Source organism: Coregonus clupeaformis, chromosome 16 (assembly GCF_020615455.1).
Source record: "Coregonus clupeaformis isolate EN_2021a chromosome 16, ASM2061545v1, whole genome shotgun sequence".
In the NCBI taxonomy this organism is placed as follows: domain Eukaryota; kingdom Metazoa; phylum Chordata; class Actinopteri; order Salmoniformes; family Salmonidae; genus Coregonus; species Coregonus clupeaformis.
This window is the reverse complement of record NC_059207.1, coordinates 30,274,719-30,292,353: the sequence shown is the minus strand read 5'-3', so window position 1 is coordinate 30,292,353 and position 17,635 is coordinate 30,274,719. Positions and strand designations below refer to the sequence as shown.

General features: G+C 44.3%; 1 protein-coding gene and 1 long non-coding RNA gene across 3 annotated transcripts; one reads left to right on the top strand and one right to left on the bottom strand.

The window, feature by feature from the left end:
- Positions 1-2,465: 2,465 nt before the first annotated feature.
- LOC121584193 lies at positions 2,466-4,982 on the bottom strand. Its single transcript, XR_006003677.1, has 5 exons — positions 4,905-4,982; positions 4,607-4,773; positions 4,426-4,476; positions 3,061-3,166; positions 2,466-2,955 (listed from the first exon to the last, which is right to left on the bottom strand). It is a non-coding gene; the product is annotated as an uncharacterized LOC121584193 (long non-coding RNA).
- A 2,866-nt stretch (positions 4,983-7,848) lies between these two features.
- Positions 7,849-14,930, top strand: LOC121584937 (endoplasmic reticulum aminopeptidase 2). 2 transcript variants are annotated; one of them, XM_041901203.1, is made up of 21 exons: positions 7,849-7,941; positions 8,434-8,526; positions 8,641-9,015; positions 9,145-9,314; positions 9,516-9,654; positions 9,743-9,877; positions 9,974-10,094; positions 10,191-10,345; positions 10,616-10,729; positions 10,861-10,992; positions 11,165-11,296; positions 11,388-11,456; positions 11,608-11,783; positions 11,896-11,975; positions 12,363-12,546; positions 12,652-12,808; positions 13,272-13,456; positions 13,631-13,792; positions 13,874-14,014; positions 14,375-14,456; positions 14,616-14,930. In XM_041901203.1, exons 3-21 carry the CDS (start codon positions 8,668-8,670, stop codon positions 14,760-14,762), a joined length of 2,829 nt encoding a protein of 942 aa, XP_041757137.1. In that variant the 5' UTR covers positions 7,849-7,941; positions 8,434-8,526; positions 8,641-8,667; the 3' UTR covers positions 14,763-14,930. The 2 variants fall into 2 exon arrangements, with proteins under 2 accessions (XP_041757137.1, XP_041757136.1); XM_041901202.1 differs by having other exon boundaries at positions 8,434-9,015.
- Positions 14,931-17,635: the final 2,705 nt, after the last annotated feature.

Sequence of the window (17,635 nt, the reverse complement as noted above, 5' to 3'; positions counted from 1 at the left end):
CCCCTCAATCTCTCCCTTCTCCACCCCACCCCCTCAACATAACCTTTCTCCACCCCACCCCCTCAATCTCTCCCCCTCTCTACCCCACCCCATCAACCTCTCCCTTCTCCACCCCAACCCTTCAACCTCTCCCCCTAAACCCCACCCCCTCAACCTCTTCCACCTAAACCCCACCCCCTCACTCTCTCCCCCTCTCCACCCCACCCCCTCAACCTCTCCCACCTAAACCCCCACCCCCTCACTCTCTCCCCTCTCCACCCCACCCCCTCAACCTACCCCCTCAACCTCTCCCACCTAAACCCCACCCCTCAACCTCTCCCACCTAAACCCCACCCCCTCGACCTCTCCTTCTCCACCCCACCCCCCTCAACATCTCCCTTCTCCACCCCACACCCTCAATCTCTCCCCCTCTCCACCCCACCCCCTCAAACTCTCCCTTCTCCACCCCACCCCACCCCTCCAACCTTTCCCCCCTAAACCCCACCCCCTCAACCTCTCCCACCTAAACCCCACCCCCCTCAACCTCTCCCACCTAAACCCCACCCCCTCACTCTCTCCCCCTCTCCACCCCACCCCCTCAACCTCTCCCCCTACATGGCCCTTCTTTAGAGTCTGAGGGGCCTTATCAATAAACCCCCCCACCCCCCACCCACCTCTCCCCCTCCCCACTGCCCCCCCCTACCATCCTCCAACAGCCCAAGCTGTGGATTTCATCTGCAGTTTTCGTCACTCAGTGCAAATCTCAAATGACACCTGATTCCCCGCAGTATGCTACTTTTCACCAGAGGGAGATAGGGCATGTAGTGAACCAAAGTAGTGAACTATATGGGGAATAAGGAGCCATTTGAGACAATTAACCAGCTCATTAACACAGTGAGATGGAATCTCTGTTTTAAAGCAGAGATTCCAAAGGCAGTTGAGTTGATTTAGCCTCTGTTCTATAATAACTTAATGTGAGCTATTTTCTGTTGAATGTATTCTGTATGGTACCATAGTAGCTGTTCAGAACAGTTTCAGACCCACCATTACCGTTCAATGTTTGATTATCATTTACAGTATATCTGCAAATACTGTGTGTGTGTGTATATGCGTGTGCGCAAGTTAGCGTGTTTTACCTGGCTTATTGTCTGAGGACTGAAAAGTCAGTCACCCTCAGTAACAATTTTTATGAACATATTCACTGTTCACATGGTGTATTGACTATGACATGCTCTTACTGAGTTTTTTTACTTCCACAAATTTCAGCTGGCGGTAACAGTTCAATGCATTTACTAAACAGCTTTGACTATCAGCTTTTTGTTGTTGTGTGTTTTCTATGTTTCTATGAGTGTTCAGTTTGCTTTCTGTTGCAACCAAAGACAACCACATATGGTGATTCACCATCACCCCCCCCCCCGAACCCAAACTGTAACTGCTCTACCCCGTAACCCCGTAACCCCGTAACCCCGTAACCCCGTAACCCCGTAACCCCCACCCTGACCCTTCCTCCCTATCCACCTCTAATGCTTAGTAAACTTAGCTACTGTAGATGGACTCTATTTTGCTACTACTGCCAGAGCTGACGGGCTGCTCAAGGAATGGGATACATGGACTAGGCTTTAGTAAACTGTAGACAAGGGCTGCACAACTCCAGTCCTGGAGGAATGTAGTAAACGCAGGCTTTAGTTCCAGCCCAGCACTAACACACCTGATTCAGCTAACCAAGATCTTGATGATTGGTTTATTAGTTGAACCAGGCAAGATATAGCTGGGGTGAAACAGAAGCCTGCACACACTGCAGCTCTACATAACTACCTGCTATAGACAGAACACTGGGACTTCCACAGGCCGAGACGAAGTCACACACTCACAGATAAAACTACAATGCAGTGTCTGATGGGATATATATGCCCTCATATAAAATTACAAAGCAGTGTCTGGTGGGAAATGTATGCTCAGTCTGCCTCTGGCATTGTGAACTCTTAACTCATGTGTGAGTGTCCGTGTGGTGAAGAGTGACTGCTCAATGTTGAAATACGTAACTTATTTATAAACGTAGTGTCTGTTAGAGGAAGGTACGCTCCATATTCTTGCTGTTTCAGATGTGATTGTACTGCCACTTAGTGGCGCTCCATTGCTATGTCAGTGTTTTACTCTTATGGAGGCACTAATGAAAACTTGGAAAAAATGTAAATTTGTGCAAGTGTTTTATTTAAAAAACAATAAAAGAAAAACAGACCCAATGTATCTTTTTCTGATGTATTTTTCTTCGATTTGCCCTTTGTTGTTGTTTACAAGAAATACTTCTACAGACCAAACAATATTATCCTAAAAAGTATTAGCATTTTATTGACATATCTTATGTTATCTCACATTGTCTCTGGTCTTAGGGCTCGATTCAATCCATATCATCGAAGTTCAGCGCTATAGCGCGATTGAAATTTAAAGGCAATGTTCAAGCAATCGTGGAGACTGCATTCATGGTAAACGCTGCATATGTTGGCTCAATTGGAAATTACCTTTACATTTCAAGCACGCTATAGTGCTGAACTTCGGCGAAACGGATTGTATCGAGCCCTTAGTGTTTCTAACTGACAAAGAATTAGGTCAGAGTGGAAGCCAGTTGTCTCTGTATGTGCATCTGTCTGAGATGATCATATACCACAGGTTTGTACACACACACACACACACACACACACACACACACACACACACACTGTAATTGTCACCCTAACATTCACAGGGACACCTGCAATCGCCAAAGATCTCCAAGTTTCTAAGAAGCGCGCCTAAACTCATGAACACAGAGCTACTCCAGCAGACGTCCTCTGCAGACCCCAGCCAATACAGAACATCCTCTCTTCTATGGTCATCATCATGGTAGAGATGTAAAAGACATCCTCTCTCTGTGGACCATGGTCTCTCCTCTGTAAAGATAGTATAGAAGTAATCCTCTTTTCATCTCCTTCTGACCATCTGAAAAGGGGAAATACTACTATTACAGCCAGCGATTAATGTTACAGATTACGGATGTGTGGAAAAAAAGTCAGGTGTTAAGGAGTTAGGGGTCAGGGGTCTCACCACTTTATAATGGCACATGCTGTGATCAGAGCATTAAAGATGGTGGTCTTAAGAAGGAGGAGCCTCAAGGCCTGAAGAGTCACATGATCAGTCCACCAGCCAATGGCTGCATAGAAAGAGGAAGACAGAGGTAACTGGGAATTTTTGCAACTACAGGCCTTTTTGTGTCCCAGGGGTAGATAAAAAAATCTATACATATGTAAATTTTTATTTTACATATATTAAGTTGACACTAAAATAAGCTTAAACTTTTCTTTTTCATTTTTCAAAAGTTTTTTTGTCATTTTGAAAAGCATTGTCCCACACCTTGACTTTTGATCTTCTGCTACGTATTTAAACAAGATAAATGAAAGCTATTTACATTTTCAATGTGCATAAGCCCTAAATAAATTATTTTCTACAGTTGTCCCACAATTTTGCATCATTACCATCACACTGAACAAAATTATAAATTCTAGTAAAAAAAAAAACATTTGACACATCAAGTCACACAAGAACTGGGAAGTGACAGTGGTGAACAACGACATGACATGGAGTGTATGATAGTATATCTCCACCTTCAAGAAAAGTCACTTTGAAAATTATTGGAATTTATCACATGACCAAAGGTTAAATCCAAAAATGTTGAAAATTGTCTTCACCAACACTATCATTATCACCACAAAATGTGTCGGTAATGACTATTTCCAGGTTATTATCATTACAAAGTAGCAACCTTTGTATAACTTTTTTACAAAATGGATATGTAAACCTCTGCTCAATACTGCTTATCAAATGATATTATACTGTCTTTATAACAATCAACGATACTGTAGATATCTATTTCCACAAACTTGTTTTTTAACAACTAATGCAATTTAACATTACCCTGTCATTACTGCCACACAGTCATTACACCAACAATGTACACATATTTCTTGGAGTTTATATTTTATGATGTGGTCCTCTGTAGCTCAATTGGTAGAGCATGGCGCTTGTAATGCCAGGGTAGTGGGTTCGATCCCCGGGACCACCTATACGTAAAAATGTATGCACACATGACTGTAAGTCGCTTTGGATAAAAGCGTCTGCTAAATGGCATATTATTATTACATCAGCAGAAGGTGTTCTGGAAAAATGGAGTAAAATCTATGTATTGTCGAATAAAATGGTCACACCCTTTACCAGTTTATGGTTCCTGACAAAATGAGAAACATATTTCTGTTGATAAAAGTTGTTTTCAAGAAACAGATTTGTTTATTTTTAATAAGAAATGCCAAAAGTCACTCAATTACTGTTCATAAATGTTTTTTTGTTACAAATTAATGTTATAACTAAATTCACCACCTCAATGGCAGTTAAGTTCTTGAGAATTCTTACACTTACCTTCAAACACACTGTCATGATGTTCATAGCATCTCTCTCCAAGGTCTTCATCTGTAGAAAAAAGATGTTCACTATCCCACTCTCAACAGAACTACAGTATAGTATACCAAGTTATTTGAAAGCATGCACACACACACATACACACACACACACAGACACACACACACACACCGAGCCCTACCTGTGAAGGTGGCATGGTGTGTCCTGATGACGCTGGCATGGCGTCGGTGACTGACAAAACAGCTGTATGATGTCCACTCACTGGTCGCCCCGGTTACTATCGCCACGGCACTGCGCCACTGTCATGTTCCTCCCCGGTCACACTGTAGGGAGCACTGGCAGGACTCACTAGATGACCATGTCAGAGAGAACAGACATGTCAAGTCATTAGACCGTCATGTTGGAAAGGACAGAGATAACAAGATTCTCAAAGATGTTGAGCAAGTAACATCAGGTCGTGTGTGTGTAGGCCTACCTACCCTCCCCAGGTGACATCCAGTTAACCTCCAGGTGACCCTTCCTCAGGTCAGATATGATACACACCAGCAGCGTCCAGCCCACCCTCTCACCTGCCAGGTGCACTGGGGGGCAGGGAGGCCAACACATCACCATGTACTGTGGTAGGGAGGGGGGAAAGACAAGAGAGCGAAGGAGAGGAGAAAACTCAGAAGAGGAGAAAAAGGGGGAAAGAAGAGAGAGTGAGCTTTAACACAGTCTGTAATAGTCTCAGTCCTTTTGTTTTTACTCAGTATATTTACCAACTAAAAAACAACAGCCAAAAAACAACAATCATCATAACTGAAACTATTGAGAACAAAATACAGTAGGTGAAGATATATCTTTAAGTGAGTTAGTTAGTCGGTCAGTTCTTTAGCTAGCCACGGACTGTTCACTCTGTTACCATCTGGCAAGCGGTATCGAAGCATTGGGACTTGGACCAACAGGCTCTGAGACAGCTTCTACCACCAGGCCATCAGACTGCTGAACAGCCAACCCTAGCTATCACCCTGCACAGACCTGCACCTTAGAGACTATTTTCACCTTTGAGACTATTTGCACTGACTATTCACACATCCAACCCTTACCCACACACACGCACACGCACACGCACACACGCACACGCACACGCACACGCACACACACACACACACACACACACACACACACAAACACACACACACTCGTTTGTTTTACTATCGTTGTGGGTACCAAAACATTTATTCCCATTCAAAATCCTATTTTCCCTAAAACCTAACCCTAACCATAACCCCAAACCCCAAACCCTAAAACTAAACATAACCCTAACCTTAATTCTAACCCTAACCCTAATTGTACCCTAGCCTCAAACTTAACCCCTAAGCCTAAACTAGCCTTTTTCCTTGTTGGGAATGTCCCTACTTCCTTGTTTTACTTGGACTTCTGGTCCCCACAAGGATAGTAAAACCAATCCACACACACCACAAGAGGCCATTTCACCTCTGCTCTTTCACAGAGTCATTCTAACTATATCATGTTTACAAAGTGTTGTGTCTATAGTTCAGAGGCCCATAGAATCCTACTGTAGTGTACAATAGGGAGTTCTCTGGTTGTGTCCTCTACTGTGTGAGTAGACCAGTAGTCTACCAGCAGTAGATCAGTAGACAACAGGTAACCACAGAGGACACCTGCAGCTCTGGGATGTTAGATATGAGGTGAGAGGCTGATCATATTAATCATACCCAAAGTACACCTGCATACACAAACACACACACACATGCACACACGCACGCACACCAGGGTTGGGCTCAATTCAGGATTTTGGAATTGACACCCATTCAACTAATGAGTTGAAATTCGAATTGACCACACCCCACAGGATGTAAAATTTGAATTTGAGTTTGAGTAACAGGAAGTAGAATTTAATTCAGTGCAATTCAAATAAATAATAAATTCCACTCAGTCATAGACCATAAGAGTTTCATTGAATCTGACAGGTCACACTTCCAGATACCAAAGAATATATCACTTTTCTCTGGAAACAATATTTATATTCTCTTTTAACCTTAGTGCTTGCAATACCCAATTATATTTCGCCCAACCAATTCATTTGTTTGGCTTCTTTTTGAAGACCTCAGGGTCAACTTGAGGGTTAAAGTAATGCATTCTGGGAAATTGTGATGCGTGATTTGAAGGAGTCAGGCGCAGGAGGGTAAATCACAGTATACTGAGTTTATTCCGTAATACAGCGTTAACCAGTCCAATGTGCAAAACAGGCGCACTGGAACAAACAGGCACACAGGGAAAATACCCCGGCAATACAAAATACACTGAGCTCAACCGAGCCACTATCTCCTCACAATAAACAATCACCCACAAGGACAAGGGGGCAGAGGGAACACTTATACACATACTAATGAGGGGATATGAACCAGGTGTGTGTAATAAACAAGACAAAACAAATGGAATGATGAGATATGGAGCGGCAGTGGCTAGAAGGCCTGTGATGAAGAATGCCGAAGCCTGCCCGAACAAGGAGAGGAGGTAGCTTCGGAGGAAGTCGTGACAGAAATGTAGTATTTCCCCCATATTTAACACCATTTAAGTGATTTATTGAATATAATAACTTAGAATATTAGCATGCAGGTTTTGTTTTACTTGGTCATTCATTTTAAGAGTTTTTCCTGAAAATCAACTGTTTCAACAATATTTTATATAAATGTATATAATGACGTTTGATGTTTTATGTGTATATTTGTATAGACTACACCTAATATAGAATAGAAGATGCATTTGAATTTCACTGAATTCAATTAATTGAATGAACATTTTAATTGCAATTCTGTTTCCTGTTTACTACTTCAATTCAAATTCTATAATTTAATTGGAGTTTATGAGGAATTCGCAATTCAATTCTGAATTGAGCCCAACCCTGACACACACACACGCACGCGCACACACACGTGCAAATCTCATGCTCTTCAGAAGCCTGGTGTTCTGGAATAAATTCCAGAACACCAGGCTTCTGAAGAGCCTGGTAAATTCCAAGAGCATCACTTCAAGAACCTCATGGTACTGTCAGGAGGCTAGTTGTGCACTGTGGATGAGACACATGGAAAGTATGTGTTCTTGCAGTGTGTGTATACAGGAGAGATAGTGTGTTGGATATAGTACGTTGATATCCAGTATGAAATGTGAGGTGTTGTTGTGGTGGTAGTGTGGATTAACCACCTGGTTTCCCCTCCTGACCAGCTGACAGGTTAAATACAGACACAGCTATATATATACAGTCCGAACATCAGCCTGGAAAATATGAAGAAACACTCTAATAATATGACTGCAGTCAATAATGCATGGACAATCTTAAAGTAAACCATTTTAAAGAGGGTTGGTAAAGAAAGGAAAACTTTACAAAAAGGAAGGTCACACACACAGCTGCTGTACTCGCGGGGATAGGAAAGGGGGCGGGAGCATGAAAGAGAAAATGAAAGCTGTCAGCAGAGACAGAGAGCGAGGGAAGGATGATACAGCTCAAATGAGGTAAATTAATAAAAACATGGAATTAACCTCCATCTACACCTCCACCCAACTCAGGGAATCTGGGGTGCTAGGGCAACATGATTACTGTTCTATGGTGATAGTGTTGAACTTATTAACATCTAAACAAAGTTATTTAACTGTTTAGGGGGTCAATGTGCGTTTGTGTGTGTCTATCCTAGTATCAGATTACAATTACAGCCCTGTCCTTCTCTACTGTAGCCTGCCTGGACAGCTAGGGTCATTTATAACCAGCTATCTCTTACACTCACCATGTAACACACTGGGATTGCTGCCTGGCTGTAAGCGTGTGTATCATTGCATAGAATAGATAGCAGCCTTTATCGACCAGACCGGAATTTAAATTGTTCAGCTTCTTGGCTTTATAAAAGCAGACCTAATTAATTCAACACATTACCACTTCATTACTGTGTGAGATCCTCACTGTAAGAAAAATAAATAAATAACATAGCTGTTTTTTCTATCTTCCTTCAGGTTCAAGAAAGAACTTCTGGACATTTCTACTAGCCTGTTGCTGTAAGGTTATACATTTCCGTCTAACCAGAGAGACTACGTTCCTCCTGAAGTGTAATTATCAACAGCTATCCTCCCTGATGTTTCTCTACGTTCTGAAAACAAACTGAATGCCTGCAGACTGTTTGCTGCTCTCAAGAGTGATCATTATTATCCTTATCCTTACAGTAGTCCTCCAACAACATTTCCACCATAATGGTCAGGTTCTTGGTTCTGGCCCTCCTGTCTCTGGCTGGTGTGAACCAGACCTCCGCTAGCCCGACCCAGGCCTCTGAGCCCCCTAACCCCACTGAGGAGCAGCCTCCCCTGGGTACAGGAAGCCTCTCATTCCCTTGGAGCCGCCTCCGTCTTCCGGGGTACATTGTTCCGCTCCACTACCACCTCCTGCTCCACCCTAACCTCACTATGCTCAGCTACAGCGGTACAGTCCGGATAGAGCTTCAGGTTCAGAACAATACCAACTGGGTGGTGTTGCACAGCAAGGGGCTCCGTATCACTACGGCAACCATGTTGGACCAGAACCTGGCTCACCTGTCAGACCAGGTAGGTTACTCCCTCAGAACTAAACTGTCATGCTCAGTTTCTAACGATGTCCCACTTTTCTCTTCTCTGACATGTCCGTCTAATGACTACCGCATGTGTGTATGTGTTCCTGTACCTGTGCGTCCTCAGGTGCTCCCTGTGCTCCACAATCCTACCCATGAGCAGACTGCCATCTTCTCTCCCAGAGTACTCAGCGGTGGGCAGAAGTACTTCCTGTTTCTGGAGTTTGGGGCGGAGCTAGGAGAAGGCTTCTATGGCTTCTACAGGAGCACCTACAGAACCAGCACCGGAGAGACACGGTATGGAGTGTGTGTGTGTGTGTGAATGTGTGTGTGTACCTCACTCTCTCTCTCCATGTGAGGGAGAAAGGCTGTGTTGTACATCACTCCCCAACCAAATGTTTTTTGTGAGACATCACATGATAAACTCCTTGTAATGTCTCTCTCTCTCTCTGCTCCCCGCTCTCTCTCTCTCTGCCCTCCCTCTATCTATCTCTCCAGGAACCTGGCCTCCACTCATTTTGAGCCCACAAGTGCTCGGATGGCGTTTCCTTGTTTTGATGAGCCGAGCTTCAAGGCTAACTACTCTATCAGTATCAGGAGGAGCCCGGCACACACCGCCCTGTCCAACATGCCTGTAGTGAGTAAACACACAAAAGCAACATGGTGGCAGGTGGATCATAGTATGTGATTGTGTATTCCAATGTCTGTGTGTGTTTCCCCTTTAGGAGCAGACAGTGGTCCTGGATGATGGACTAATGGAGGACCGTTTTGCTGTGAGTGTAAGGATGAGCTCCTATCTGGTGGCCTTCATCGTGTGTGACTTCAGATCCGTCAGCGCAACAACTGCCTCAGGGGTCAAGGTAGGTAGGACTGGGGACAGGGGTGTGTGTGAATGTGTGTACATGTATGTACATACTGTATGTGTGATTTCAGAACATCACTGTAATATGTTTCAGGTATCTGTCTATGCTGCTCCTGAGAAATGGCAGCAGACCCATTATGCTCTGAAGGCTGCAGTCAAACTACTGGAGTTCTATGAGAAATACTTCAACATCAACTACCCACTACCTAAACAAGGTAACTCAAAGGTGCTGATGACCAGGGTTCAATAGCAGTTGGTTAAACAAGTAAGGTAATCATTATGAAGTTGCTGCCTGCCTTTGTCCCCTCCAGACCTGGTTGCTATCCCAGACTTTCAGGCGGGAGCGATGGAGAACTGGGGTCTGATCACCTTCAGAGAGACCAGCCTGCTCTACGACCCTGCCACCTCCTCAGCCTCCGATAGGCTCTGGGTTACCATGGTGATCGCCCATGAGCTCGCCCACCAGGTGAGAGCCGGACAGAAAGTTGTTCAGGGTGTTGAACAGGAAGTAGCAGGTCATGGCAGGAAGTGAACCTTGGTAGTGTGAAGAGGGATTAGACAGTGATGTCATAAACCTCTGCATTCTTCAGGAAGTTTATCCTCACTGGGAGACTAATGGATCTCCTCTCAGTGAATGGACCTGAATTAAACAACTGGAACAGATCTCTGTCCTCCTCTTCTGTTGACATCTCTCATTGTCTGTCCTCTCCTGCCTGCCTGTTTGTCTGTATGTCAGTGGTTTGGCAACCTGGTGACCATGGAGTGGTGGAATGACATCTGGCTGAACGAGGGCTTCGCCAGATACATGGAGTACATCTCAGTCGACGCCACATACCCCAAACTCAAAGTGGTACGATCCTGTTACTCATATGTTGTACACATCCCTACTCCAACTTCATAGTAGTATTCATGTTTAGTATGAATGTTTCAAATGTCCCTGAGGGATATTCCTGTTGAAAAGGTGCCCTTTTTATCGCTCAGGAGGATTATCTGGTGGACACCTGCTTTGCTGCGATTGGTCGAGACTCTCTTAACTCCTCCCGCCCCATCTCCAGTGCGGCTGAGAGCCCCACACAGATTAAAGAGATGTTCGACACAGTATCCTACAATAAGGTAGACAAAAACACACACACATGCATGCACGCAAACACGCACACACACATATTTTTCTATAACATTGCTTTTACCAACCCTGTCTTTACTTCAAGGGAGGGAGTAAGGATGAATGTCTAAAGTCTTGGATCAGAGCCACAGTGTTAATGTACTGTGGTGTTTGTTCCACTAGGGGGCATGTGTCCTGCACATGCTCAGACACTACCTGACTGACCAAGTGTTCCAGAGTGGAATCGTGCGTTACCTTCGCAGGTACAGCTACAGCAACGCTCACAACCAGGACCTGTGGGACAGCCTGGCCAATGTGCGTAGATCGATCAAATTATATATGTTTTATTGATCCCTCTGTGTAGGATGATTTAGTGTGTAAATGTAAGGTGCTGTGTTGTTCTCAGACATGTTCAGAAGAGGAGTTCACCTCTGGAGAACACTGCTACAGCAGCAGGCAGGCAGCTAAGAACGCAGTAAACACACCTCTCTTTACATAACAGTACATTACATTACAATACCAACAGTCAAGAAAATGTCAAATATGTACTCTGTAAATGTCACACCACTGATTTAACAGTGTGATGTTTACCTGTGTGTGTGTGTGTGTTTGTGTGTGTGTGTCAGTACCTGTACGCTGGGGAGCACCTGGACCTGACGACCATGATGAACACCTGGACGCTGCAGACAGGTGTGCCCTTGGTAACGGTCACTAGGCAGGGGTCTCGTCTCCTGCTGAAACAGGAGAGGTTCCTGAGAACCGCACATCCCTCTGATCCAGCATGGCCCAGCCTGCAGCAGGGGTAAACACACACACACACACCACAAACACACACACATTCTCTGTGATTCTCATGTGTAGTGAGGTCCTATTCCTTCACCTCATCCCTCCCCTCTCTGATCTCTCTGTGTTAGGTTCCTGTGGCACATCCCTCTGACATACAGGACTGACACCTCAACAAGTATCCACAGACACCTAATGACCACACTCACAGGTAAGACACCTAATGACCACACTCACAGGTAAGACACCTAATGACCACACTCACAGGTAAGACACCTAATGACCACACTCACAGGTAAGACACCTAATGACCACACTCACAGGTAAGACACATAATGACCACACTCACAGGTAAGACACCTAATGACCACACTCACAGGTAAGACACATAATGACCACACTCACAGGTAAGACACCTAATGACCACACTCACAGGTAAGACACATAATGACCACACTCACAGGTAAGACACCTACTGACAACATTCACAGGGAAGATAGTTGCGGTCTCACTCGTCAGTATGGAGGTTAGTGAGGAGTTGATTGATTGACTGGTTGTTTCACTAATTGATTGATTTCTGTGTCTCTCCTCTCCTCAGACAGTGTGGAGGTGGGGGAGGAAGTGGGCTGGGTGAAGGTGAATGTGGATATGGCTGGTTATTACCTGGTCCACTATGATGGTTCAGGCTGGGACGACTTGATACAACTACTGAAGGACAACCACACAGCTCTCAGCTTCATGGACAGAACACACCTCATACACAACGCCTTCCAACTTACCACGTAAGAAACCTACCTGTGTGTGATTGTGTGTGTGTGTTAAAATATGAATAGACAACACAAACAGACTTTTATTTCTGACGTCATCTCGCTATACTATTTCTATAGGGCAGGTCGGCTGTCACTCGATAAAGCCTTGGACCTTATTGGCTACCTGCGATCAGAAAGTCACACCGTGCCCTTACTCCAGGGGTTGGCCTACCTGGAAGCTTTCTACAGGATGGTGGAGAGGAGAGACATACCTGATGTCACACAAAACCTCAGGGTAGGGCACATACACATACATGTGCACACACACATCACACAAACACATAAAACATGAAATAATTCTAAAAACATTCTGGTTCAGTTGCAGAGTTTGAGTGTGTGTCTTGTCTGATGTCCTCTCCATGTGTGGTCTGATGCCCCCTCTGTGTGTGGCCTGATGTCCTCTCCGTGTGTGGTCTGATGTCCTCTCCATGTGTGGTCTGATATCCTCTCCATGTGTGGTCTGATGCCCCCTATGTGTGTGGTCTGATGCCCCCTCCGTGTGTGGTCTGATGTCCTCTCCGTGTGTGGTCTGATGTCCTCTCCATGTGTGGTCTGATGCCCCCTCTGTGTGTGGTCTGATGTCCTCTCCGTGTGTGGTCTGATGTCCTCTCCGTGTGTGGTCTGATGTCCTCTCCGTGTGTGGTCTGATGTCCTCTTCGTGTGTGGTCTGATGTCCTCTCTGTGTGTGTTTTCCGCAGACGTACATCCTGTGGTATTTCCGTGGTGTGATCGACCGTCAGACGTGGAGCGACAAGGGCTCTGTGTCTGAGAGGCGGCTGAGGTCGGAGCTCCTTTCCCTGGCCTGCCATCTAGGAGACCTCCCCTGTTTGAAGCAGGCCCAGCGCAGCTTCACACACTGGCTGGACTCCAACAGCACACTTAAGTATGTCTGTCTGTCTGCCTGCCTGCCTATCTGTCTGTCTGTCAGCTATTTGAGAGAGTGGTTAAATCCCTTGGAGAGTCACATACCTCCTGCAATCCATGACCAATCAAAGGTGCAAACTTTGCCTGACTGCAGAAGTAAACCATGTCCTGTGTGTGCCTCTCCCTCCACCAGCCTGCCTGCAGACGTGGCAGAGACAGTGTATTCAGTAGGGGCCCAGGAGGACACAGGCTGGGCATCTCTCCTCCAGACATACACCCACTCCCTCTCAGAGACACACAAACACAAGATCCTCTCTGCCCTGGCCAGCAGCCGAGACACTAACAAACTAACCAGGTATGTACATTCTTCTATACTCTGTCAATTCAATTCAATATTTGACAATACATTCAGTTTGTATGTGTGTTTCTACCCCAGGTTGTTGGAGCTGGGTCTAGAGGGGGAGGTGATCCGTACCCAGGACTTGGACTCCCTCATCACCATGGTAGCCAGGAACCCCAGTGGACATCATCTGGCCTGGAGCTACGTCCAGAAATACTGGAGCACCCTGGTGGACAAGTAGGTGGTAGAGAGGGAGGGGATAGAGAGAGGGAGAGGGAGGGGGAGGGGGAGGGGAAGAGGGGGAGGGGAAGAGGGGGAGGGGAAGAGGGGGAGAGAGAGGTAGAGAGTGAGAGAGGGGGGGAGAGGTAGAGAGGGAGGGAGGGAGAGAGGTGGCGGGAGAGGAAGAGAAGGAGACTAACACTAAGGAGGAGAAATAGGTGGAGCCTATCCGTGTGGTAGAGAATGAGAGAGGGAAAGGGAGAAAGATGAACTGATAGACTGACACTGATGAAAAAGTAGGTAGTAGTAGGCCAGCAGTCCCATAGCCTGGGGGCTTTAGCCAACCTGTGGTGTTTTGCTCCTGTTTCTACCCTGCAGGTTCCAGTTGGGATCGTTCTCTATTAGAAACATCATCATTGGCACCACAGGCCAGTTCTCCTCCACAGAGGAACTCACTGAGGTGAGATTACTGATCTGTTAGTGGCAATATCATTTGTTTTCAATCACTACACACTGACCCTAGAAATGTAATGTGTCAGTAGCAAAGTTCTGTTTGAGCGAGAGAGGGTGTGTGTGTCCCATAGCCCACGGCCACGCTTACCAGGTGTGTGTTCCCCAGGTGCGTGTTTTCTTTGAGTCGATCCATGAGCAGGCATCTCAGCTGAGAGTGACTCAGGTTGCCATGGACAACATCCAGAAGAACATCCTCTGGCTGCAAAGAAACCTGGGAACTCTGAGGAGCTGGCTGGACCAACGGATAGACTGAAGAGAAAGGGGGGGGGGGCTTGCAGTTTTTGAAAGCTTGATTAGAGCTTTGAATATTATAATTTTTTTGATGGATAGTTGTGTGTATATAGTTTGGTCATGATTTTCAGTTTACATCAGGGACTTGGAATTGTTTTTGTTGAATTTGATTAAAATGTTTAATAATAAAGTGTTGTAAAAGTATTATTTGAAGAGCAGTAAGGCCAAGATCATGAGGAGTTACACAGAGTAAGAGAAAATTAAATACAAACAGAAAAACAATTTGTAGGTGTCAATAGTGAATGTAGTAGTGGTCTGAAAAGGCAAAAACATCACAGTCTCTGTATGTGAGACAGAATGAAGCATGGCCACCGTATGGCCTCACACACTTCAACCTCACAGCCAATAGAGGGAGGGGACTGCTGAGAATTCAGTATAAAACAGATATGTGTGTAAACATGTTGTACACATATCTATGTTTTTAATTTTGCTGAATTTCTGAGTGTTGGTTTAGTTTAGTCAAATAACAGACCTATCGTGCATGCACATTGCTTGAATCAGGGATGGAGGGATGGACGGAGAGGCGATGAGAACCTCAGAATCTCTCCTCTGTTGTCGTGGCAATAGCCTGGAAACCAGTGGATGGCGCTGACCTTGTACTTGTTCTGGAAAAAGCTGTTGGAGAAGTACAGTGCCTTCAGAAAGTGTTTATACCCCTTGGTGTATTCCACATTCTGTTGTGTTACAGCCTGAATTAAAAATGGATTAAATATATTTTTTTCTCACCCATCTACACACAATACCCCATAATGACAAAGTGAAAACATGTTTTTAGAAATGTTTGTACATTTATTAAAATGAAATACAGAAATATTGTTAGAATCATCTTTGGCAGCGATTACAACTGTGAGTCTTTCTGGGTACGCATAAGAACTTTGCACACCTGGATTGTACAATTTTTTTTAAAGGGGGTAGATCAGCTTTAATATTGCAGATAGATTGTGGGTTCTATCAATGTAATTGTTTGCATCATTTCCAATCCCCCATGTCTTTTTTTATATATTTTCCTTTATTATTTTCCCGTAACCCTACCTCCCCTCCCCTCCCCTAATTGGAGTAAACTAATGGACAACAATACTTAGGCTTCTACTTCCAGCTTATACATACTATATACATTTTACGGACACTGTACACGGTACATTTTACATTAGTTATCTTTGTTTTTTTGTTTTGTTTTTAGCTACCATCAACCACTCCACTCTATCTCTAAAAACCATCCAGTCTTGACTTCTACTTGCCAAATAATTTAACTGTGCTGTGATGTTTCACAAAAGTTCTGAACCTTTCTATTGTCATAGTTTCCACAGATTCTAAATGAAAGATGAACACCTTTACTAAAAGTACTATTATATTATTGATCGACTGGCCATGGCTTTTCAAGTCACCCAGCAGTGCTATTTTACCATAAAAAATGTTTTATTCTTCAAGCTCTGTCAAGTTGGTTGTTGATCATCGCTAGACAGGCATTTTCCAGTCTTGACATAGATTTTCAAGCCGATTTAAGTCAAAACTGTAACTCGGCCACTCAGGAACATTCAATGTTGTCTTGGTAAACTACTCCAGTGTATATTTGGCCATGTGTTTTAGGTTATTGTCCTGCTGAAAGATGAATTTGTCTCCCAGTATATGGTGGAAAAAAGACTGAACCCGGTTTTCCTCTAGGATTTTTCCTCTGCTTGGCTCTATTCCGTTTCTTTTAATCCTAAAAAACTCCCTAGTCCTTACCGATGACAAGCATGCCTATAACATGATGCAGCCACCACCATGCTTGAAAATATGAAGAGTGGTACTCAGTGATGTGTTGGATATGCCCCAAACATAACACTCTGTATTCAGGACATAAAGTTAATTTTTTGCCACATTTTTTGCAGTTTTACTTTTGTGCCTTATTGCAAACAGGATGCATGTTTTGGAATAATTTTATTCTGTACAAGCTTCCTTCTTTCACTCTGTCATTTAAGGTTAGTATTGTGGAGTAACTACAATGTTGTTGATCCATTGTCACAGGTGTAGAGAGGAGTGGGCAGGAGGCAGTCGCAGGTTTAGAACTACTGAATTTATTTAAGCACCATAGATCAAAGCGGGACGAAACCCAAACGCTGTTGTGCTCAAAATATATCTTCATAAACAAAAGGCCCAGGGCGAACCCAGCGCAAAATATAAAGTAATCAGGAAATAGTAGGCGAGATTCCTCTCAGGAAAACAAGTAACATAGACAATAACCAACAAAGAGTTAGTATATATACAGTGATAGTGGGGATTGGAACCAGGTGTGTGTAATGATGACGAGACAAGTCCGGGGTTGATGAGTGAAGGGCGTTTGCCAGCAGTAGGTTTGGCAGCAGCTAGAAGGCCGGCGACGCCGAACACCTGAGCTGAAAAGGAGGGGGAGCCAAAGCGAAGGCTGGTGTGACATCCATCTTCAGTTTTCTTCTATCACAGCCATTAAACTCTGTAATTGTTTTAAAGTCACCATTGGCCTTTCTCTCTGGCAACTGAGTTAGGAAGGACGCCTGTATCTTTGTAGTGACTGGGTGTATTGATACACCATCCAAAGTGTAATTAATAATTTCACCATGCTCAAAGGGGTATGTGTGGGGTACAGATGTGAGGTAGTCATTAAAAAATCTTTTTAAACAATAATATTGCACACAGAGTAAGTCCATGCAACTTATTATGTGACTTGTTAAGCACATTTTTACTCCTGAACTTATTTAGGCTTGCCATAACAAAGGGGTTGAATACTCAAGATATTTTAGCTTTTCATTTTTTATTAATTTGTAAAAAAGTCTAAAAACATAATTCCACTTTGACATTATGGGGTATTGTGTGTAG

What these genes read in the sequence shown, in the direction of transcription:
- LOC121584937 (XM_041901203.1), top strand. Translation starts at nt 8,668, where the DNA reads ATGGTCAGGTTCTTGGTTCTGGCCCTCCTGTCTCTGGCTGGTGTGAAC. An exon ending in ACCAGCACCGGAGAGACACG is followed by an intron (nt 9,315 to 9,515) that starts GTATGGAGTGTG and finishes CTATCTCTCCAG; the next exon opens with GAACCTGGCCTCCACTCATT. An exon ending in CCACAGAGGAACTCACTGAG is followed by an intron (nt 14,457 to 14,615) that starts GTGAGATTACTG and finishes TGTGTTCCCCAG; the next exon opens with GTGCGTGTTTTCTTTGAGTC.